This window comes from Bubalus kerabau, chromosome 1 (assembly GCF_029407905.1).
Source record: "Bubalus kerabau isolate K-KA32 ecotype Philippines breed swamp buffalo chromosome 1, PCC_UOA_SB_1v2, whole genome shotgun sequence".
NCBI classification, from domain to species: Eukaryota; Metazoa; Chordata; class Mammalia; order Artiodactyla; family Bovidae; genus Bubalus; species Bubalus kerabau.
Window position 1 is genome coordinate 173,230,793 of NC_073624.1, and position 23,901 is coordinate 173,254,693.

Consider the following 23,901-nt stretch of genomic DNA (forward strand, 5'->3'; position numbering starts at 1 on the left):
CTAGCAATGGCCCCCTTTTATGGAGCAGTGGGGAGGGGATCACTCCCCGGGGCAAGGCAGGCACGGGCACCCCATTTTAGAGAGACTTGTGGAGGTTCTTGTTCCAGGTCTGAAAAAGGAGTTAGGAGGATTCGAACAGAGACCTTTCGGGCTCCCCATCCTGGGCAGACTCGAAGGGGCCTTGGTGTCATCCTCAGCAACGTAATGGCCCTGGGAATGGAGGTGCTGGACTGGGGACCCAATCCAGAAAGGACCCCAGCACCTTTCTGGTGTTTAAGGATGGGACAGCAAGGGGCGGGGGGGGGGGGGGGGGGGGCGCCTGTCCAGACAGAAAGTGTTTACAAAAGAGGAAATTGAGGCCCACACAGGTATCGCTTGCCCAAGAACAGCCAGGATTGGCACCCAGCTATGTCTGAAGTAGGGTGGGGAGGTGGTGGGAAGCTCTCCTTAGTGTTTGGCCCCTTCCTTGGTGAGGCAAAGGAGTGTGCCAGTCATTCTTTTTTAACTGTAGAACATACACTTTACAATATTGTGATGGTTTTCACACCATGAGTCGGCCACAGGCACACACGCCCCCTCCTGTACCCGCCGTCCCACTCCTGCTTTCATTCATGCTCTGTTCCTCCAGGCATTTTTTGAGCAACTGCTGTGTGCAAGGCACTGGGACACAGCCCAGTGGCTTGGATCCAGCCGTGCTCCCAGCGAGGGAGCACGTGGAAAGTGTAAGAATGGCGTGAAGATAAAATGATTATAAGTTGTGCTAAATGCCAGGTGGGGGGTGAGCAAGGAGGAACTGAAGGGAAGGAATCAAATACTGGAAACAGGAGTGCTCCCAGGAGAGGATGGAGCTGGTGTGTCTGAATAATGCTAGGAACTCCCATAGCTGGAATAGAGGTAAAGGGGTATGTGTCTGGTGTCTGGAGAGGGACCCCACAGGGTCTGGGGAAGGCTGGGGGTCATTTCGCTTGTGATGAGGTCACTGAGCTGTGACGGTGGCTGTTGTCATTTGGGTATACGGGAAACAGCTCCCTCGCTGCTCCTCCTGTCTGCCTCCACCAGAGCCCGGGTCCCTGAGGAGAGTGGTCCGTTTCTGCTCCCTCACCCTCCATGGCTCTCAGGGATTATGCACCAGCTCTCCCTCCACTCCCTTGGGGATTATGCGCCAGCTGTCCCTCCACTCCCTTCAAATAGGATGTGGTCCCAACCGCCTCATTTTACAGAGCAAGGAGCAGGGTGAGATGAGGGAAATGTCTTGCTCACTCAAGAAAAAGCTCACATCCTTTCCCTGTGCCCCCAAGGCCCAGGCACACCGCTCTCCTCTGTCCTCAACCTGCCTTGCTTGGTCTCACCTCTGAGCATTTTCACGGGCTGATGCCACTCCCAGCGCTTTTCCCTTCTCTTCATGCAAGACTTGGCCTAAAAATGTCACCTCTCACAAGGCGCCCTTCTTCCCTCCTCACCCCCTCACAAGGTGTGCTCCCAATGGCTGTGGTGGGGCATGTGCCTTGTTGTGCCCTCTGATTACTGTGTGTGAGCAGTGGGCCTGGGGGCCTTCCCCTCATGGCCACACCCATGACTCAGTTACAAGGGGACAGGGTCTCAGGAACCAGGCTGGTGTCCCATCTGTTATCTGGAGAAGATGCTTAAGACTTGCTCTCCCTCTGTTGAGGAGCCTGGGTGCCTGATCCAGCAGACGCACTTGAAGAGGGGGCTGTGGAACCCCAGAAATGGGCTTCTCTCAGTGTTGGGGGGTGTGGGTGCAAGCAGCACGTGTCAGAGGTGACAGGCTTGAGTTTCACTTCAGTAGTGTCTTGTACCTGTTCTGTGCTTTGCCCAGGTGAGACCAGGCTGGCCATGGCCACAGGGGAGGGAAGTCAGACCCCAGGCTGGAGGCAGAGATGCCCCAATAACAAGCGGCAGCAATAAATGAATAGATAAATGAAAAAAGCACCTAGGAAAATGAGGGGACATTTTATGCATACTGGAGTTCAAAGTGCTCACAGGTTTCATTTTGTGAGTAAACCTTTCAAACAGTGTGTCAACCTCTGAAAACAAATTTGCACCAGGAATTGTTTTCAAAACCAGGTGGCTCCCACACTGCACCATCTGTCGTGCAGCAGACACCCAATGCTGAGCCAGAAAAGCCCACCACTCTGGGATGGAGGCTGTTGATGGCTAGAACCCAAGCCAAGGGGCAGAATTCACTGCATTCTCACTGCATGCACTCCCTGGGCCTGTGGGTAAACAGGCCACCAAGCGCCACCCAGAGGTAAGGCCGTAGCATCCAGTTGGGTGCGTGCTTGTGTGCAAAGTCATGTCTGACTCCTTGCAACCTGATGGACCATATAGCCCGCCCGGCTCTCTGTCCATGGGATTCTCCAGGCAAGAACACTGGAGTGGGTTGCCATGCCCTCCTCCAGGGGATCTTCCTCACCCAGGGATTGAACCCGCGTCGCTCATGCCTCCTGCACTGGTAGATGGGTTCTTTACCACTAGTGCCACCTGGGAAGCCCCAGCATCCAGTTCCATTCTGTTCAGTCGCTCAGTCGTATCCGACTCTGCGATTGACAGGGAAGCCTGGCATGCTGCAGTCCACGGGGTCGTAGAGTCAGACAAGACTGAGCTCTTCACCTGAAGTATCCAGCTGGGGAAGACTAAATCCCCATGGCAAGCGAGATCTGAAAGAAGCCCAGGAAACAAGTGTCTGATCCTTCGCTTACCTGTTAAGAAAGGATCACCTCTGCCATCCCAAGTCTCCAAGCTGCCCCAAAGCTGGGAGGAAAACAATGCGGGACCCCAAGGCCGAGCAGTCAAAAAGAAAACACAGCCAACACATCATCCATTTCTTTATTGTCCTTCAGATTCTAAAACTTCATGACACAACACATAGCCACTGATTCCAGCGTCTTTATTAGAACTTCTATGCCGGTTTGGTGGTCACTTTGTTTTTTAACATTATTATCAAAGTCACAATAAATACAAGTGACAACCTCCTCCCCCTAATCAAAACAAACCACCTCCCAAATACCCTACACTGGTGTGACTATTACTCTTTAAGGATTATAAAACTTCAGCTGTCCTTTAAAAAAAAAACAACTCAGTCGAACTTCTTTAGGCAAACGCCATGTGCAGCATAACCAGGCATCAAAGAAAAACCCTATGGCAGAGCAGCAAGGGCCGTCTTTCCATTATCCACGCCCATGATGAGAACGTATGATTTATACAGGATTCCTCCCGTGTCTCCCCAGCCACAGCAGTGACTCGTGGGCCACTCGGGAGCCATGCAGGGGTGTCCTGTCGCCTCTTTCAGTGACCTTTTGCTTCCAGACCACAGCCGCCACCCACCCCTACCTCCCAGAGCAGTCACTCTTGACCTTGTCAACGGTGTGGGTCCCAAAAGATACACCCGGGACACTGAGGACTAGGGTCCCCACAACAGTCGGGGTGGCCAGAGCCATGGGCAGCTCTGAGTGGACATAGAGTTACCCCACGGGCACCTGCGGGCCTCCGCACACAGGCATTTCAGATGGGAAAGGGTGAGCCCTGCACCCCAGTCCAAGTAACAGCCAACGTTCTGAAGAGTTTCCAGGTGCCACTGGGGGTTCCTGCTGCAGATTACTGGGCAGTTACAATTGTCATTTGGGACTGGGGGCTCCCACGTTCTCTGGTTCTCCTGGGAACCAGATCCTCTCAGCCTACCGACTCCCAGAACCGTGGCCCATTTTGAGGGGTGGGCTTTCGGACTGGGAGAATACCTTTAATGTTAACATCCTTCCCATACATGAAAGGTATTTAATGCCCTTTCTTAATAACATCATAAATTTCACCACAGAACCATGCACTTGAGGCTTATAGGAGTGACAATGCAAAGGGGAAACTAAAGGGAAAAAGAGGGGGATAGAAGTTTTGAGACAGGGGAAATGAATCAAGATTAAGGCATCTCACCTCCTGGATCCCCCCCCCCCCTTTTTTTTCTTGATCCCTTTTTAAAAAGCTACATTTATGTCACAGTAAGTCCTACCCATGGGAATGTTCCTGCAAATGCTGGGCTGGAGGAGGCAGAGAACAGGTCGGGGCCCAGCCACCGCGTCCTCTGCCCACGGCGGTCAGTCTGTACTCAGCTCACAAGGTCTAGGCAGTAGCCTGGAGAAGTCTGGCCAGATGAGGTGAGGAGAGGTGGATCCTGAGCATGGTGGAGAGTGATGGGGCGAGGATCCGGGGCCAATGCGAGTGGCTTGGTTTTGAGCCCCGGAGTCAGAGACCTTGTCAAGCCCTGTGGGGCTGCAGCCACCCCGGGCACATCAGTGCAGAGGTGACCCTGGCCAAGACGCCCGAGTTGCTGCATGGCACTGAGGTCAGTTTGCCCGGGTCGGCCAGCTGGGCACTCCTTGTAGGATTTGGGAGTTTTGGCCCGTGTCATCGAACAGAGAGAGCTAACAGCTCAGAGTAGTATAAGACAGGTATTTATTTGCCAGGCACACAGAAAAATGCGAGGAATAGAAATGCTTGCATACTCTTGATTTTTTGGTGTAAAAACACACCCTTCCCCACTCCCCACTCCCCCCTTCCCCCAAAGGTCAATTTCCCCTTTTCCCCAAATCCCTGGATCTTGGAATGAAAGCCACCGTTCTCCAGCCCTCCCCTCCTTCAGGCCACCTTCATTATGCACTCAAAACAAAAATCAATGAGAAATTTAGGGCTTTAGACAACAAAAAATTCAAATGCTTTGCAAAACTAGGTCTTCTATTGCATGTCAAAAATGTCTTCTAAACACGGATATTCACACAACATGAGGGGGGGTTAAATGAGCCTTTATTAGAACGGTGCAGCAGTGTATTTGATGAAGGCGGCCCTACAAAATAAGAATTTTAAATTAAGTCCCTAACTCCATGGACAGGAAAACCAGGGCTGGGGCTGAAGTGAGGAACAGCATACCCCGTCTCCACACGTGTGTGCATGCACACGTGACACCCTCACACCTGCACAGAGCTGGCCCATGTGCAGCACATACACAACAGCTTCTGCCTTTCCTCATGGACTGATTTTTAAGGGGAGGGAGAAAACAGAACGGAACACAACTAAGCGCAGACCTGATCCTTTGAGACGTTTCTGTAGACGCTAGGGGGTTAAAAAAAAGTCTGAAGGCAGACCCTGGCAGCATGGCCCTGCTTTTCAAGGGAGGTTCTAAACTAGACCCAAATGCAAACCCTGAAGTCTGGGGGTGTGGCGGCGCCTCCCCACACGCACATTCCTGACAGGAGCACAGGCCAGGGCTCAGGATGCTGTCCATCAAAATAAGGAGGAAGAGAAAAAGAAACAATTTAATAAAGTAAATCACCACCACAACAACAAACACAAGGGCCAGGCCCCTCCAACTTCCTGCTCCGGCTCTGGGTGTGGCTGCCGACTCTCCCCTCCCTGCTCAGGCCCCAGGTTCCCAGGCTCTCTGGCTCGGTCTGGGTTGCAGTTTGTTCTTCTGCTTAAGTGTGGAAGGTCGGAGGATGTCTCCGGGATGAGCAGCAGCAGAGGCCTTCTGCTGGAGTGAGTGAGGGCTGGGGGGGGGGTCAGCAGCCCCACCCCCCAGGGCACTGGGGTCGCGCTTGGCAGGGAACCCAGGGAACCCTGGGTCTGCACCATTTACATTAAACTCCATCATCGTGAGGTGATTTTAAAAAATCTGTCAATCTAGGGATTGCCATGAAGAAAGGCAGTCAAAGATTAGGAGGCTAAGACGGGGCCAAAGCAAAACAGAACAATGCTCCGCTCCACTTCCGCAGCGCCGGGCAGCCCGAGCATGTCACAGTGTCTGGGTGCGCCGTCCACGAGCCCTGCCAGGGGCTCAAGGGAGGGCCAGGAGCAGAGCCGGCCCCGAGGTCCGCTTTTCTGCTGGTGTTGGGCAAACTAAAGGCAAAGAAAGGAAGGAAGCCCACGGGAAAGGTCCCCAGTATGAATCCTGGTCCACCTGTGGAGCGCCCCTCCGTGACGCGACGAGACTCTGTAGCCAAGACTGGAGCTCTCACTTCGGCAGCGTGGCCTGCGCGCGCTCACCCTCTTGGGGAGCGGGGTGTCTTCCCGAGCGGAGGGTGGTGGGGCCAGGTGGGAGGGAGGGAGCCTGTTCTCCACTGGGCCTGGCTCGCACTACTTCCACGTGGCTGACTGGGGGATGGAGCGGGGCGGGATCATGTCCAGGAGGTACTCCCGCTGGCGGTCCACGGCTGAGGAGGTCTTGTGCACCGCCAAGCTCGGGCTGACAAACGCGAGGGCCCCGCCTGCGACAGGACAGAGCGAGAGGCCACAACGGCCCTGGTCAGGGGAGGCTCCGGGAAGACCCCCAGCTCAGCTGGGCCCACTGGGCACAGGTGGCACGCAGGCCAGCTTGGGGAAGCCCCTAAAGCCTCCAACCAGCACACTCTGGGCTCTGGGCTGGCACGCAGCAAAGACTGTCCTGAAGCCCCGGCAGCAGCGGGGACCCAAGTTAATCTATTTCGTGGAACAAGACTTCCAAACTGAATGCACCACAGAACCCTCCATGAGCATTCAAGGGCAGCTCTCCAGAAACCTGGAGGTCCTGCCCAGCTTTCCTCAAACTACCATCCAGAAACCCAGGGCAACCAGGAGTGCCGCTCCTAAGCCATGACACTCTCGTATCTAGTCGTACAAGTACTTGAAGAGAACAACTATTTATTCCCTCATGTTCTGCTTCAAACGCTACCTGCAGTGCGCAGTTTTCCCACGGGTGCTACCACTGTGCACACATACGTAGTCTCCTGTGTGGCTGTTCCCACTTATTTCATATACTTTCAAAATTTCACCCCCAAAATTTTCTGACCAGCCTATGAGTTTTTTGCTGCCATCACTCTGGCATGTTCACAAATGCGCTCTGCTCTCCAGGAGAGCTGGATTCTGCTGCAGTTGGATGACCCCTCCCTACCCTCCAGCAGGCTCTGCTCTTCGGACGTATTTCTAACTCGCGGTCAGCCACACGCACAGCCGGCTTTTCTGTGCTTTCCACTGACAGTCCTCTCCCAGTTCTGACTATTGAGATGGACTCTCATGATGGCGCCTCTTCTTCCTACAGGGACCTGGGGGTGGGCTGGGGAGGGAGACGGGAGAGAGCTCTCACCCTTCTCCTCCTCTCGGCCCTCTGTGCCGAGACTTCACTTTCCAATTACTGATGGACGCAAGAGATACTTAACGTTCATCTCAAGGCGAGCACAAGAGTAAGGAAAAGCAGGAAAGTGGTGTGGGGGGCGGCCAGAGGACAACCCTGGGAAGGGGGAGCTGTGGCAGACGGGCGCGGCCACCGGGGGTCTCCGCCTCCCCAAGCTGAGTCTCAGATGCCTGCTCCTCACAGGGCTCTGCTGCCCACCTTCCCAGGGGCCCCCTCCTCCTGCCTCCTTCTATCCTGCACTTTGTACCATCTGACCTGCCCAAGCGGGCAGGACTTTCCCACAGAGTGGGGCATGAAGGACACCGGGTCAGCACACCGTGAAAGGTACGCTGTAGCAGCAGAAACAAACATTCTCTGTGGCAGGAAGGAGGAGGGCTGTGACGGGCACTGCCTGAACTGGTTCTGTCCCACATTTTGGGTCAAGAGCTGAGAGTCTAAGTATGGGGGCAGAGATACCAAATGTGATTAGCATTTATCCAAGGCTACCACTAGTTCAGAGTGTCTATTCAGCGAACAGAGAGGTGAGGCTGTAGTCTCGGAGGCAGCTGCTCTTAAGAAAGCCAAGTACAGGTTCAGGACCCTGGCGCCACAACCTAGGCGTGTGCATGCCTCTGTTAAAAGTAGGACGAGAAGGGCCCGCCCATGGGGAGGTCCCCGCTGAGCCCCTCAGGGGCTGCCCACCTGTACTCAGGGGCGCCTTCTTCCAGTTGGAGGTGGTGCTGCCCTTGCCAGCGCTCACGGCCCTCTCGGAATGTCTGCCCGTCCTGCCGACGAGGGTGGTGGCCGAGGCTGCGTTCTGCAGTTTGGGCGACTGGCTGAATGTGTGCAGGATGCCTCGGGGCGTTGTGGCCGAGCCCCGGGACAGCTGGCTGGAGGCCTGTGGGGGAGAGAGAGGGCCACAGCTCACACAGGGAAGGGGGCCGCGGAGGGCACGGTGCTCAGCGCAGCCTCTCCTTGATCTAGCTGACCTCTTCCCACCCACACGGGATCCCGGAAGTCCAACATCAGGAGACTAGGTAAGTTGCATCGAGACAGGAGGGGAAGGAGGAAGGGAAAGAGAGAGCGAGAGACAGACAGACAGACGGACGCAGGCAGTGTGACAGTCGGCGACTGACGCGGTCACGGTCGGGGGCGTGAGGGCTGGTTGGTTGTGCGGTGCGGGGGGCTCCCGGCGCCCCAGTTCTGACCTGTAGCACAGCCCCGTTACTCCAGTCGCGGGCCTCTCCTGAGCGGAACGCCAACTTCCGCCGGGGTTTTATGACCTACACAAACGGGGGTTGAAAGCGAGGTCAGCGCCGCCCAGAGGCTGAGCTCAGCGACCACGCGGCCGAGGGGCAGCAGCTGTGGCCGCGCAAGGCGGAGTCCCCACAAGGACAGCGGTTTCCCGAGGCAGCACCGCCACCCACTGTGCAGGGGTCTTGAGGAGATGAGTTTGTTAGATGAATTATCAATGACTTCCAAGGACACAAAAAATTGCCAACAGGGAGCTTTGGGTCTACAAGGGGTGGGAAAACATAACATTAGAAAAAAAAAGGGCAGCCAAAAAAACTTGATTTCAAACTTGTTTCTCTCCTTAATTTAGCTAGAACATTTCTTCCAGTGCCCCTTTTGCAGCTCAATGTGGCTTTTAGAAAAGTCCTTTCAGACAAGAAGTACTTGTCAGCCGGCAAACTGCGAGTGAAAGCTACAAAATCTAAAGAAACTGCAAATTAGTATTTTCACCACCAAAAGCCACCATTAAATGCAATTTAGACGCACAGTTAACAACCAGGCAGAAGATCACCGAGTGTGGGAGAGAATGCCGGAACATCCTGCCTGCCAGCGACAGCTCCTTGCCGAGGGAGCGAGGAACAAGACCCTTCTCCGGGAGGGCACCGTCCGTCCACCCCCGCGCGGCTCTCACCTGCTTCAGCACAGGGTGCGGGGCGCTGGCAGGCTCGGCCTTGGCCTGCGCGGGGGCGGCGCCCTGCTGCAGGAGACGCTGCTCGATCTCCTGCTCCTGCTGGAGCGCCTTCACGAAGGCGGCCTTCAGGCGGCTCGTGTGCTCCACCTTGAGCGCCTTCTTCTGGTTGGACGCCATGCAGTTCTCGCACATGATGGTGCCGCCCTTCTCCTCCCGCCAGCGGCACGTGAAGTCTGTCTTGCACTGTGCACACATGTAGGGCTCCCGGGAGAGCACGACGGCGGCCGACATCCTGCCCGCTGCAGGGGGGAGACAAACGCGGCTCACATCGGAGGAGTGGGAACAGCACAGCCAGAGCCTGCACCACCCCCAGGAGGGATGTGCACGCTGGCAGAGCCCAGGCAGCGACCTGGGCCAGGGGGTCCAACTGGCATCGGGACACCGAGGCCCCAACGTTCATTCCTTCGGCACACACATGGGTGCCAACTGCGTGCAGACACAGGACCAGCCTCCAGAAGCTCTGCTGCAGAAGCAGCGCTGACGCACTTCAGAAAACACCGTAGGCTCGGCATCCTCAATACCAGCTCTCAGACATCCGGCTTCTCCCGGCCATCCTCCCTACCCACAGGGCTGATGTTTCCCACCCTCCTGCACTGCATCACCTGTGGGGGAGACGGTGGCCACTCCAGGCCCCACCTTGTAAGGTGATGGCACCCTTGCCAAGGGGCGAGGTAACCGCATCTATAAAGTGCTCACGACAGACACTGTGCCTGGCGTCCTGTGCGCAGCAGGGCGTCCGGGCTGCACGACAAGCTCTTGAGGGGACACCCCTACCGCCCTGTCTCAAGAAGAAACAGCCTGAGGAGCTGAAGTGACTGCATGGCTGGCCAGATGCACAGCCCAATGCCCTGGGGAATGGGAACTTGGTGACACCCAGCTCCAGGAGGGGTGACCAGGGCAGCCACAAAAAGCACCTGCTGAGGTGTGGGGTCATGCTTTCTTCAGTGTGTATACACACACGCATGTGCCATCCAATGTGCATTAAGGGGTAACTCTGCATTTTGTTCCTATCTCTTCCATGGGCAGCACTCAAAGTTCAACAGCCTCCTGGGGTCATGCACCATGATGTGGAGAGACCCCGGGCACCCCATCCTGCCTGAGGCCTGGCTGAGTTGCCTCTACCTGCTGAGGGGCTGCAGTGGGGGATCTGACTCTAGGGGGCTCCTGCCACTGCACAGAGCAGACAGGACGCCACCTGCCCAAGCTGCCAGAGGCCCCAGGGTCCACCGTGGGCCTCAGCTCCGGTCCCCAGCCTGGATCTTCTCCTTCCACACGCCCACCCCGAGGAGGCAGCGGCGGCTGCCCTCGGTGTCAGAGCCCCCTCAGGCAGGACTCAGGGCCTCCTCTCACAGCTAGGGCCTGTTTTCTGACGACAGGGGATGGAGACTGACCCCTGACGAGAACAAGCGCAGACAGACTAGTCTGGGAGAGAAGGTGCCCAGCACAGGCCAGTGCAAGGCCGGCGGGCACTGCAGCCTCCTGCCTGCCACACCACACAGGCCTGGTAGCAGCTCTTTTGCCAACCTGACCTCATCCCAAAGGAGTCACTGAAGGAGTGCAGACATGTCCGGGCTGTGTCAGAGCCCACATGTCTCCTCCCTGGGCCTGGCCGTGGGCCCCAGCTCCTACGGTGCAGTCCACCTGGCCACCCCGGCCCTGAGGAGGTTAGCGCCGTCTCCTCTTCAGCACGGGTGGGCCACGCAGGGAGGCAATCCAGGCTGGCTGGCCAACCGGTGCCACCACGTGCTCCATTTAAGGACAGAAGAGCCCTCAGTTCTGCATCTGCTGGCGACTCCCTCGGGGCAAACCTGACTTCCTACTTTGCAGCATCCTTTTTCCTCACTACCCCCTGTGTGCGCTTTCGTTCCTAAAACCTCTTAACATGCAGGTGGCTTTCCAGACCTTCCAGAGAGGGTGATAACGTGAAGCTGGCCCAGGCACAGGCATCTATCCCTAACGTGGGGACGCAGTGCTCTGCAAAGCTCCACCTTTCCTCAGCTCTCAGAGGAGGCCCCATCAGAAAGAAGCTGCCTACTGTACATGTAAGAAGTGATCTAGGAGGGGAGGGATAATAAACTGGGAGACTGGGATTGACGTATATACACTACCATATGTGAAATGAACAATAAGGACCTACGGTATAGCATGGGGAACGACTCAATTCTCTGTAATGACCTTCATGGGAATAGAATCTAAGCAAGAGCGGGTATGTGTATAACTGAAGCGCTTTGCTGTACACCACAGAAACCAAAACAACACTGTACATCAACTACACTCGACGAAAAACTTAAAAAAAATAAAAAATTATCTAAACCTCAGAGCAAGTGAAGAACTGATGACGAGAGATCATCCACAATGTGCTCCAAGACAGCCGTGCGTACACAGCAGACGTGCCCACACGCGCTATGCATCGGAAACAACATGATGGAAACCTCAGCTTCAAGACGAACACAGCCCTGGGCCCGTGGCCCGCTCACCTTGTGTCTCCAGCAGGTTCTGCACCACCTCCTCCAGGCCGACCAGGTAGATGAATTCGTTGTTGGCAGCGCTGGGCAGGAAGTTCATCTCAGGGGCAGGGGGTTTGGGTGGGGGGATTTCAAGCAGCGTCTTCTCCAGCTGTTTGCGCAGTGCAAGCTTGGCGGCCGCCTGCCGACTCGCTGGAGAATCCGCAGCAGTGACCACGGAGGCCACGCTGCTGGGGGTGGAGTTGGCCTGAGCAGAGGTGGCTGTCGTTCCTTTCAGCGATGCTGGGGAGGGCTTTGGGGAGGCAATGACCTGGTCAGGGTGCCTGAGGGGCCCCCTGAGGAGAACCCCACAGTCTGCACCATCAGCTACACTAAGTCCTTACAAAAGTTTCCTCCAGGTTGGCACGGTCAGCTACACTAACAAGTCCTTAAAAGTAACTCAGAGCTGCCTGCCATCGACAAGCAACAGAAAAAAAAGACATTACACTCAACTGCTCTGAGATGACCAATCTTACAAATGACTTGTTGAGGTTTAGCTGATACCCAGATGACTTAAAAATCTGTAACCTGCTACACTCTAGCAACTAAGGACACTCCTAAAGCCACCAGCATCACGGCGGGTGCCCCTGTGGCAGCCACCCCCGCCCAGGCACATGGCCACTGCCCTGCCACTGCAGCCTGGTCCCCTCCAGCACAGGCCCGGGTGGCCCCCTTCCTTTGGCTGCAGAGGTGGCGCGCTGTGGCACCAACGGCATCTCCCTCACGAGTACCTCTGTGTGCCCCCGCCCTTCACCCTTCTCCATCCTCACTGCTCCTGCGTTCCTCACCATCTTCTCAACCCTGGTGGCTGACCTTCCACCATCTCCTCGCTCCAGCCCACTTGCCACCCGACACTCAAATGCTCTCCCCCAAACTGGGAGTGGACCATGCCAGGGCCCTTAAGCTTTCCGGGACCGAAGACCTTCTGGAAACAGGAAAGCTGTGTACACTGTCTGCAGGAAAACGCACGCACCTGACAACTGGCGTGCAACAGGCCGGGGGCCTCGGGGAGCCCGTGACACTGGCCTGGGGGTCTCCACAGGGCAGCAGGACGCCCCAGTACAGAGGGTGCCGCCACCGCACCTTGACCCGGCCACCGGCCTCTGACCGGCCAGCGCTTCGCTGTTCCCCTTGCCGGCTCCCTCGACCCCTCTCCCTCAACCCCTCAGGGAGCAGAGCTGCGGAACACCACTGCCTGCCTGGCTGCCACCCTCCTGACACGAGGGCAGCATGACACACAGCAGGGATTTGATCAGCGTCTACGGGGTAGATCAACGGCCTGCCCAGGACATCTCCATTTGGGTAGCAGGACTGTCCTTGAACCTGACTTCAGAAGAGCACTGCTGGCCATGCTCCTATCTGAGAAAGGCAGACACGGATGAGCCATGCCAGAGGAGGAAGAGAAGCTAACGTGCACATCAACCAAAGCTCGTGCAGACCCGGCCACTTCATCTGTCAGTGAGGATCTCAGCCTGCCGCCCCGGCTCCACCTTCCCCCACTGTTAGGTGGGAACAAACCCTCACCATCTCAGAGGCTCTGTAAGAGGGGAAGGGACACATGGCTAAAACAGACGCACTGGCGCTGCAGGGACACCTGCAGACACCCCCTCACGCGCCTGCGCCCGGCAACGCGGCGAAGAGGGCGGGGCCGGGGGAGCCTCTGGTGACCCCACACTCACCCCCTGAGCAGTTATCTGCCTCTGCTAGACTGCAGAGGGCAACAGGACACTCCTATCCACAGCCTTCATGACCCACCAAGGTCCAAGGAGCCACAGCACCACAGTCCACGGGCCTGGACTATCTGTCGCACGACTCACCTGTGGGATGTTGACGAGCAGACTAGTGTTGGGGACGTTGGCGACGCGGATGAGGCCCTGCTGAATGATCCTCTGTCCCTGAATTTGCACACTGGGCACAGACGCCCGGGGAGCCAGCAGGAGTGGCGGCGGCCCCGTGCTGGAATGTTGTCTGATGCTGTGGATTTGCTGTCGGGTGTTGGGCAGAGACAAGACAATGAGAGGCCAATAGAGAGACTCAGGGGAAGAGCCCCAGTCTGAGCACCGGGGTCATTCTTGCGGGAGGGACGGTTGCTTGGGGCTGTTCCGTAAGCCGTGCTCACCTGGGCCCCCCTGACGAGCGGGGGCATGACGACCTGGGAGCTCGCCTGAGGCCCTAACTTTGAGGACGTCTGCTGCCCGCCACGGACCAGGGGTGGTGGGATGACACTGCCAGGCATCCGAGCTGAAGAGGTCTGTCAACAACAACAACCCTCAGATCTCACACTGCTTTTTAAACGGGTTTGTTGTTTTCATAAAGGTACACATGCATACCCACCAAAATGGTGGTGGTAGAAAAAAGCTAAAATGCCTACTTACGCTAAACACACAAAAGAATGAGGAACACAGACTCCCAACAAGAGCCAGGCCAACCTGGACTCACTCAGGATCGGGCACCCCCACGGTAAGAAGCTAGCTAACTGGGATCCATACTACCCGCTTGCTGGTCTGAGCTGCGGTCTCTGGCTTGAGTGAGGGCAGGTGGGCCTGGCCTGACCTCTGTCCTACGGCTGAAGTGGGAGCTCTGCCCATCGCGTCCTGTGGGCAGAGGAGGCTGTTGACAGGCTCAGAAAGCCGCGCTGTGGTGGGGGCCCAGAGCGCCCAGGATCTCGGCCGTCTCTCCAGTCTCACTAGAGGAACCCATGGGAGGGGCCCTCCAAGCATCTGTGTGATTCATGATGAACAGGGGCCCAGTTTGGGTATGGGGACGCAAATGTGACGGGCGTGGGTGCTCCCACTGGAAGGCCTCATTCTCGTCTTACGAGAAGGAATGAGCAGCCTTTTGCAGAAACCGGATCAGGGCTGCTCAGGAGCATGATGCAGAGTAAACACTGACCTGAAGTGATGGCTTGCCGGAAGGAATGTTCTGGGTGCCCCGTACGAGCGGGGGAGGGGTGGTCACGGAGCTCCCAGTGGAGCCTGCGGGCTGCAAGAGATCAGGACAGGCAGGAGATGAGAGGGCTACCAACCATGCTCCTCCCCACACACGATTCTCAGGAGCATTGCTTTTTTTCTTTAAGAAGCACCAAGCTCTCAAAGGTTCTGCTTGCCTGCCACGTCACTGCAGCGGGAATTAACATGTTTTAAAGACACAGGACGGATTTTCCAGGGTCCTTTACCCCTCTGCCCCAGGGTACTTGGCATCACTGAGATTCGGGTGCCATCTCTGCCCTCCAGGGGACAATAAAAGGCTGGCGGGAAAGGCTGAGGCTTATTATATATACATCAATCCCCACCCTGGTGAGAAACTGTTTGGTCCAGGCATACAGTCCACCAGGGACAGTGACAGACTTGGTCCCCATCATCAACTCTTCAGCAATCAACAAGGAAACAAGTAACGAGCAGGCTCATCCATCAGGATGTTAACAGATGTCAGGCTTGGTCCACTTTTTTACTAGGTGTGGGGTGGGAGCTCAAGCAAATCCCCAAGTCAGACCACAACTGTCCTCCTGTCTCGCTCCCTTCAAGGCGGAAGCAGTGTCTACACACTGTCAGCTTGCACTGCCCGAGATGCATTCACTTTCTGGTGCACCGAGAGAGTCATCAGAACGTAAGGAAGGGGAGCCGTGTCACAGACCAGGAACCTCTCCAGAATGGGATAACAAAAGAGGCCCACAAAACCAGCCTGACCTTGCATTACAGGGTAAGCCCCGTTTAGAAGCCGCACGACGAGCATGAGGCGTGGGGAGGTGGCGGGGCAGAAGCCCTGGGACACGGCCTCTGGGGTTGGGCATGGGCACCCTGAAGCAGGCGTTCAGCAGTCTGTCCAGAAATCCAGAGCGGCCCCTGCCGGCCACACAGGCACCCACAGGGCAGGATGCCTCTCTGAAAGGGGTTCAGGACAGAGCTGTGTTTCCAGCACCTTCAGAGATGTCTGCTCTCCATTTCCTTGATGGGAGTCTACAGGGAATGAGGTTCTCATACTCAGATCCAGAATGTTCTAGACTGAAATGTAGTCTGATCTCCTCTAAGCTAAATCCAAAACATGAACTTGAGCCTGCAAATTTCCAATTCAGACCTTGCCCCTTTGCTCCCGAGGAAACCTGACTCCTCACAGACCCAGCTCCTGGGGCAGCAGGGAGCCAAGCAAGTGCCCATGGCTTCCTATCCCTGGTCCTAAATACCTCTCGCTGGCCCCTGAGGAGTGACCAGCTGCGCACATACCTTCTGGGTGGGAGTTTCTTTTTGTATTTGACTCTGCCGCAACTTCTTCAACAAAACCAGTTTTGCTTCTTCTAACCTTAACTCCTCTTTTAGTTGCTTGATCATCCTTTCTCGTTCTTCAGGACTGCTTTTCTACAAGGTCAAGAGGACACGGGTTGAGAGAGAGGCTGGGGCCTGGGAGCACCAGCTGGCCCCACCGCAAGGCGGCTCCCCAGCACGGGGACAGAGCTCACCATGAGGGTCTCGGTGCTGGTCTCCTTCGGGGGCTCCTCGGTCAGCCCGTTCACCCTCGGGCTCGCAGGCTGCTCGTTGTCAGACAGCACAATCACATCGGGCGAAGGGGGTCTCCTCTCAGACTTCATGTCACTGCAGGGCAGGGAGGAGGGCTGTCACCCGAGCACCCCGCCTGTGGTGGGCAGCACTCCCACGGATGCCGGGATTCAGACGCAGACACAGTGAAGTGGAGGCGAGCAGGCTGGCCTCCCCACTCCTCCCCACAACCGCCTGCCCAGGCTGCCTTTTCTCACTGCACTCACCACGTGGCCCTCAAACCTGCCAGTTTACGTCTGAGCCCTTTAAAAACTCAGGACTGTTCCCGATAACCACTTCTGTGTCCCCTAGGCTGAGGATACCTATGTGTCTGCAGGAAAACATCACATTTTGGAACCCACCACAGCCCCTTTCCATACCATGTGGCTCAGCACTGAACCAGAACACTTGCTCCTGGATCTTGGGCCTGCTGGTGGTGCGCCTACCTTCCCATGCTGGAAGCCACCTGATGGGAAGGCCAGCCCCACTTGAATCAGCCTTTCTTTGCTGAACCCAGACTCCCTGACGACCCTCACGCCTGGACAGCCCACCTGCCCCTCCCCAGGTGACAGAGGTGCTGAGGCACACACCGTCAACTGACGGCCTGAGTCCCCAGCATGGGGAGTCAGCACCCACAAGGCAGCCCAGGCAGCCTGCTGCGGGGGTCCCTCCTGGGCTACAGGGGGGCTCTCTATCCTGCCAGTGGCTACGTGGCAGTAGTGGCTGCATGCTTTGAAACTGACTGGAGCATGGAACACATTTGCTCTCACGGACCGCTGTACTACCCACCCACTTAATCTGCTCACAAACTAGTTCCCAGCCACCCCTGCCCATTATCCTCTGCCCTCTTTCCCCAATCCTAACACTCAAGTTCCTCAGAACGTATATGCACATCTGGTAATGCTCAGTTCAGTTCAGTCGCTCAGTCATGTCCGACTCTTTGCGACCCATGAACCACAGCACGCCAGGCCTCACTGTCCATCACCATCTCCTGGAGTTCACTCAAACTCACGTCCACTGAGTCAGTGACGCCATCCAGCCATCTCATCCTCTGTCGTCCCCTTCTCCTCCTGCCCCCAATCCCTCCCAGCATCAGGGTCTTTTCCAATGAGTCAACTCTTCGCGTGAGGTGGCCAAAGTACTGGAGTTTCAGCTTTAGCATCATTCCCTCCAAAGAACACCCAGGACTGATCTCCTTCAGAATGGACTGGTTGGATCTCCTTGCAGTCCAAGGGACTCTCAAGAGTCTTCTCCAACACCACAGTTCAAAAGCATTAATTCTTCGGCGCTCAGCTTTCTTCACAGTCCAACTCTCACATCCATACACGACCACTGGAAAAACCATAGCCTTGACTAGATGGACCTTTGTTGGCAAAGTAACGTCTCTGCTTTTGAATATGCTATCTAGGTTGGTCATAACTTTCCTTCCAAGGAGTAAGCATCTTTTAATTTCATGGCTGCAGTCAACACCTGCAGTGATTCTGGAGCCCCCAAAAATAAAGTCTGACACTGTTTCCATTGTTTCCCCATCTATTTCCCATGAAGTGCTAGGCTTCCGCTAATGGCATTGCTGACCACATATATAAGGACCAAGGGATCTTAGAGACAGTGCTTAGCGCCAAGCCAAGCAGCTCCATTTGCTGAGGACATAATGTAAACTCTCCCTTAAGATCTAGCCTCAGCATCTGTGTTGAAAGAATCAGATCAGCAGGAAAGCCAGCCAAGGACTGAATTCACCCACTAGGTGGCACTATGACGCAAAGAACGAACTCGGTTAAGTTAACTGGAAATAACAACAGCTCAAAGTTGTCCCATTCCTTCCAGCTGAGTGGGGAGCAGAGTTAGAGATGGGAAACTGGTATTTTAACAGCCCACTGAACTGCCCTTTCCACTCCCAGAGTGAGCTATGTCTTCAGGGAAGGGGGGGGGGGCACAGAGGACCGCACACCGGGTTCACTGACGCCCCCAACCCCTCAACCCGCAGGGCTCTCCCTGGGCCCACCCTCATCCCAGCTCTCAGAGCAGCAGAGCTGCCGCACCGCAGCAAGCCCAGCCCTGATGCGATGGAACCACCTCAGGTACAGCTGCTGGGTGGGCTTTCACGAGCGGTCAGGAGGCGCCCATTTCAAGGTACAGAACCCCCTCTCTGGGGTTAGCAGCCCACGTTTTCAAGTCCAGGAATTGGCTGGCTGTCTATAAAATAACCCAGGATGTCTCACTAGGGCCTCAACAAACCAAAAACCAATGCAGTTCAGGAACCACTACTCTTTCAAGTCTGTGTCTCCCTGCTGGCTGCCAACTCTGCCCAAGATCCACATCAAAGATGACCCCGGAGCTCCAATCCAGGTTCTGTGGGCATGCGCACAGGCACTGCGCAGACACAAGGCTCTGGCACGGAAGCTGCAGCCGCTGGTCGCAGCCCAGGCGGGCTCCCAGGCGGCTGCACAGCAGAGCAGCAGCCTCGGCAGAACCACATCTAGAGTTACAGACTGCCCGTGCTTCCTGAGCAAGGGCAAATGGAGGCAACAGTAACCTACGAGGATTTATCACTTTTTACCATCTCATGGAGCACATGCCCATCTCCCAAAGGTGAGATGCCTAATACAGCTCAAATCTGCCTGAGGGAAGAGGGCAGGGTTAGGGGCTGGACCACATGGAAGCTGAAGCTTCCTGAGATGACCACTGTGACCAGAGCTCTCCCAGGTCCCATCTTGGACGGAGACTAATCAATAACTCGTCCAAGAGATGACATCACCTCCCATCAGTGATCACTCAGCATCCCAGCAGCCAGCAGGGAGTGAACTTCCTGTATGCTAATCAGGCCACCAAAAAGTCATGTGACAAAGGCATTTCCCTCTTTGGTCATGTGACCCTTTAACTGTGCCTTCCAACGTGAAAACCATGGCAACAGCCAGTTCTAACCAGTTTGTGACACGCAGCCTTCATTTTGAGAAGTGAGGTAGGGTTCAGGTGCTGTCAGGAAATGGAGGCGCCAGCTCACCCTGGGGCTGTGGGGCTGCAGGCACTTCCTGTGTGGTGCCGGCCCTCAGGGGACTGTTCGCGTGTTACAGGGACCTGGGTCGCCTCTTCCAAACGCAGAAGGGCCACCAGCCCCCACTAGTTTCCAACAAGGAAAACTTTCCTAAAGCTCAATTCTAACACAAAGGTGCTTCAAATTTCTCAGTGCTTTCCCAGAGAGTTCTTTTAATTCAAGGAAAAGGACACTCATTTGACAACGGCTCAAGATTATCGTGGGCATTCTTTTTTGTAAAAAACGTATTTTAAATTCTAAAACCATCTAGCCCAACATGCCAGGGAAACAGTGTACTGGCCATGTGTATTATTTCGGTCCAGGGAGGCTACCTGGGCACCACATTTATTTGAAAGCTATGATTTCCGGGCAAATGCATTCAGCCTAGCCTGCCCATCTTGGGAATCCTGATATAAATTATTATGATCAGAAGAGATTTTATGTGACCTGGAAGCAAGCCAGGCTGTTCGTGAAAACGTTCTCACTACCTCCCTCCCTTGTATGCCACCCGAGGCTAAACAAACAAAAATTCTGTTACATGCCCGGAACTTCCGTGAAGTTTCTTGGCGATTAAAACTTAACTCACAACAAGATCCCTCCATTCACAGCTCCACCATCCCAGGTGCTTACCCGTCAGTGGTCAGTGCGGGGTTAACACTGAGTGTCTCACTGGCCTGTGCCAGGGGAAGCAGTTTTCATCAAGGGAGCACAGCCCTGACCTTTGCTGTTCTCCATATGCGCCTGCCTGATGTCCGGGAAAGGTGCACTTGATCCACACTCACTCATCTATTTACTCGCTCCTAGCTGCTGGAAGCCAACCTAAGAAGTGGGTGGTGTGTCCAGCAGCGGGGAGAAACCCCTGGATAAAAGCAGTTCTGTCTTTAGGGTCAGCCAGGAGGGACAGATCCAACACCAGGAGTGACAGGGGCACGCAGGAGTAGACCACTGCCCACCCGGCTTCACCAGAGGACATCAGTGCCCCAGACTTGTTTGACCGAAGCCTGTGTTTTTGTAAGATCCCTGAGACATCTGCACACACGAGTGAAGTCGGGGGCAGCTGTGGGCCCAGTGAGGCCTCAGGACAACAAACTGCTCCTCGGGGCTAACGTGGGGCAGAGAAGCAGGGCTGGTAGCCAACTAGTCCCTGCCAGAACCCTCCCTCTTCCCCCCATCTTTTGGCCCCGGCTGGGTGAGGAGAGGCAGGTGGTTGCTAACTGTTTAGGCGTGTGGGGGAGGCTTTGCTAGACCCCGCACCAAGCAAACACTTGTCTTGGCCCCACCAGACCCTCTCCCTGGGCATTCCTCCCACTAGAACCCATTCACACCTTCCAGGTCCACAGGTCTCTCCAGTCCCAAACCCCTGAACCCCAAGCTCCTGCTCCTGAGCTGCCCCCACCTTCACCACCATCCACTCCAAGGAATGTCCCTCTATCATATTCTCATCCCCACTGTGACAGACCCAACTCACACTGGAAGATGCACTTCTTGAATGGCCCCTGGAAGCAGTCAGCACTACCCCACTGCACTCAGGGGACCGTCCCCCAGCGGTACACAGTCGGGGGAAGGCTGCTTAGTTCTACCCCCAAACTGCCCACCCTCAGCAGGGAGTTCAGGGCAAAACACTGGGGGCCTTACACTGAAGGGCGGCAAGAGCCTGAGCAGAGGCCCTCCCCCGCCAGAGCCCAGCTCGCTCACCCCTCACCTCCGCAAGCTCGTCCAAGGACAGCACCCTGGCCTTCCTACAAGGGACCACCCTCCCTCAGCCTCCCAGGGTGACGCTGCCACTGCCCACTCGACAGGTGGGTGCCCTAACCCAGGGCTGGGGCCAGGGACCGGTGTTCCCACTTAGACCCTCTCTCCAGAAAGGTGGGGCACTACATCTCCCGGTGACAGCCAGGATGTTCCCAGGGCGCTGTGACAAGGGCAAGAACGGGTCCAGCCCTGGTGCTATGCCCAGCCCCGGAAAAGGGGCTGAGGCCCCCTGAGCCAGAGGGGCAGGACTCCCCTCCTGGCACCATGCCGGCTGCTGGACAGGCCACAGGGCCTCCTCTCAGAGCAGGCACGGTGCCCCAAGCCTGCGTGTGCTGAGGGAAGGAGGGGGTTGCACTCCTGCAAAACTGCCCCACTTGGTCCTGCCACTTACAAGTGAGAAGCCCAGGGTAGGACATTCCCTCTCTGTGCCTCCTACAAGGTTGGGGACAGTAATTCCTGCCCTACTGCCCTTCAGCTTTGCTGAGTGAGGTGAGACCTCAGTGCCAAGAAGGTTCAGATGCCCTACGAGGTCACTGGGGCAGTTCGGACCCTAACCTCCCCTGAGGCAGTAAGGAGCTGCTCGCTGTGAAGGTGAACTCGGCAGACAGCGGACAATCAGCTAACAACCAAACCCAGTGAAGACAGGTGTTGTGCGTGCTCTCTGGGTGCTCAAGTGACGTCCCTGGTGTGCACCGACCTCCTCCTCTTCCCTGAACCTGGCTCCATGAGAGTCTGAGCTCATGAAGAACCCACAATGCCTGTAGACTGATCACTGTGCGCCCGTGGGCAGGCCTCTCCACATGCACAGGTACTACACTGCTCAAAGATGTGCAAGCTCAACTCAGAAATCAAAGGATTTCTGAATCGTGTCATTATGTATTTTCAAGCACCAGGCCCTAGAAATCCACTTCCCGCGAGCCCAGGACTCTGGTGGATGTTAACGAGGCATCCTAACACTCCTAGTTGACAAAACTGCTGTGCGGAGGACCACTGCACCACACCCTTCTGAGGCGGCCCACTCAGGCTGCAGCGCGCCCTGAAGGCAGCTCAGTCCCTGCGGCCTGCAGTGAGGAGCAGAGAGGAAGCAGCAGCGCGAGCTCTGAAGCAAGGTCACAGGCTCTCAAGTTTCCCTTGGGCCCTGAGAACATGTGCTCTGACAGACCACCCCCCACAGAAGGACGCGGAGCTAGCTGTTTGGCAAGAGGGTCACAGAGACAGACAGAGATGGCCCCGGCCCCCCAACACGAGCAACAACGCCCCTGGAGAGGAGAACCCAAGAGGCCACGCTGAGCTAGGGCCAGCCAGCCAGCAGCGCTGACAGCCGGCGCTGCGCCATCACAGGCGCTTTAGGCCACTCGCCTCCCGGGGCTGGCAGCCCAGCCCTGCCCCCGAGAGCCAGCCAACGCCAGTGTGGCTCTACGGCCTCCCGCAGGCTGTCCTCAACAAGGCTGGCCACTCCAGACACACCACACCACCCTGGGAGCGAGAAGGCGGGAAAGAAAGGGCTTATCCAACCACCCCCGCTGAACCTCAAAGCCCCTTCTCCTCCCCTGAAAGGAGCAGCAGCAGTTCTGCGAACACAGAGGGCGCCCCGGGGCAGACGCCCACTCAGGAGGAGACTGGTGTACAGTTCAGGGACAGCCCGGCCCAACAGAGAAAGGGGTGCATGGGGAGTCCCAGGGGAGCAGGGGGCCATCCTCAGGCTGGGAAGCTACCATTGGCGGCTTCGGGCACTGCCGGGAGGGCTGTCTGAGCCAATGTTGGAAAGCAATTCCATACACTTAAGCCAGGGAGCACCCCTATTTCAGAAGCACTTCTAGGAAACTTCTAAAGAGAGAAAAATAAGACGTTTATCACCAGTTTCCAGGTTAGTCCTGCTGCCTGGTAACGTTTCACTGGCAGTTTCCAGTTGCACACTGTTTGTCTCAGTGGACACACACCACTGGGATCTTTCACAGTCATCTGGGCGTGAGAGCTACTCACTGGGACCCCACCACACGCACCCTCCCTTCCCAAGAGGCCCCATCCACTCAGACACGCTCAGCGTTATCAGAGAGGGAACTGCCATATGCAGACACAGGCTGCGCCCCGAAGCCGGACACTTGCCTGCCCTGGAGACTGGCAGGCACTGACGAGTGCGGGGTCCCTGCTGCACCCCCGGAGCCCACCTGCTCCCCGCCTGCCCCAGCTCTTCTGAGACTCCCTCGGCTCCCCTTCTTGGCATCCATTACCACCTCTCCCAGCCCTGTAACTTGACACCCGCTTGGCTGGGATGTCAAGACAAAAGCCCAGAGCCCGCTTTGTGGGGGCCAGGAAGTCAGAATACATCGTGCTTCCAGGCCACAGAGGCCATGGAGGTGAGCAGCTGAGATGGGAGTTTTGAAACCCAGCCATAATTCTTCCTGGAGACTCCAGGTCCAGCTATTGCTCCGGGACTCCATTATGGCCAAGGATCTCAGAAGAAAGGCAGGGAACACATGTGACCAGGGTCTGGCCCCAAGAGCCCATCCCCCACCAAGGCCCCCAGAGCAGAGGAGGGCAGAGGCAGCTGCTGCGGAAGAGCACCGTGCCATCAGCAAAGCCAGGAGGCATCCGGCCTGTCCTGCTGGGGGCTCCTTCTAGGAACACAGGAGCCCCTGAAGTCACACAGTCTGGCCAGGGGAACCAAGAGGACCTTCCTGGGACTGGAAGCAGAGATGGGGGCCAGGTATGGGGGCATGAAGGATCACTGGAGAAACAAGCCAAGGACAGGCAGAAGGGCGTGTTCCCTGAGCCACAACTGGCAGCAGCCCCACAGAAAGACCCTGGCCTCCAAACGGCAATGAGGCAGCCTGCAGGGTCAGCCCATCCAGTCACTGCAGCACGGCCTGCCAGCCAGGAACACGCTCCAGTCGGGGCACCACCAGGAAGGCTAAACTTGATTCAGCACGCGCTCTGCTCAGAAATCTGGG

At 56.4% G+C, this 23,901-nt stretch overlaps 1 protein-coding gene across 35 annotated transcripts in view; it reads right to left on the reverse strand.

Annotated features, from left to right (window-relative positions):
* Window positions 1-4,795: 4,795 nt before the first annotated feature.
* GATAD2A (GATA zinc finger domain containing 2A) overlaps window positions 4,796-23,901 on the reverse strand; it is a 96,505-nt gene continuing 77,399 nt past the window's right edge. For all 35 annotated transcript variants that reach the window (XM_055540411.1, XM_055540164.1, XM_055540198.1 and 32 more), the window contains 10 exons: window positions 16,092-16,224; window positions 15,859-15,990; window positions 14,531-14,620; window positions 13,758-13,889; window positions 13,456-13,623; window positions 11,612-11,891; window positions 9,075-9,373; window positions 8,359-8,433; window positions 7,853-8,048; window positions 4,796-6,269 (listed from right to left, as the gene is read on the reverse strand). In XM_055540411.1, coding sequence (XP_055396386.1) covers window positions 6,139-6,269; window positions 7,853-8,048; window positions 8,359-8,433; window positions 9,075-9,373; window positions 11,612-11,891; window positions 13,456-13,623; window positions 13,758-13,889; window positions 14,531-14,620; window positions 15,859-15,990; window positions 16,092-16,224 — 1,636 coding nt within the window. In that variant the 3' untranslated portion in view covers window positions 4,796-6,138. The remainder of the gene's footprint in view (window positions 6,270-7,852; window positions 8,049-8,358; window positions 8,434-9,074; window positions 9,374-11,611; window positions 11,892-13,455; window positions 13,624-13,757; window positions 13,890-14,530; window positions 14,621-15,858; window positions 15,991-16,091; window positions 16,225-23,901) is intronic.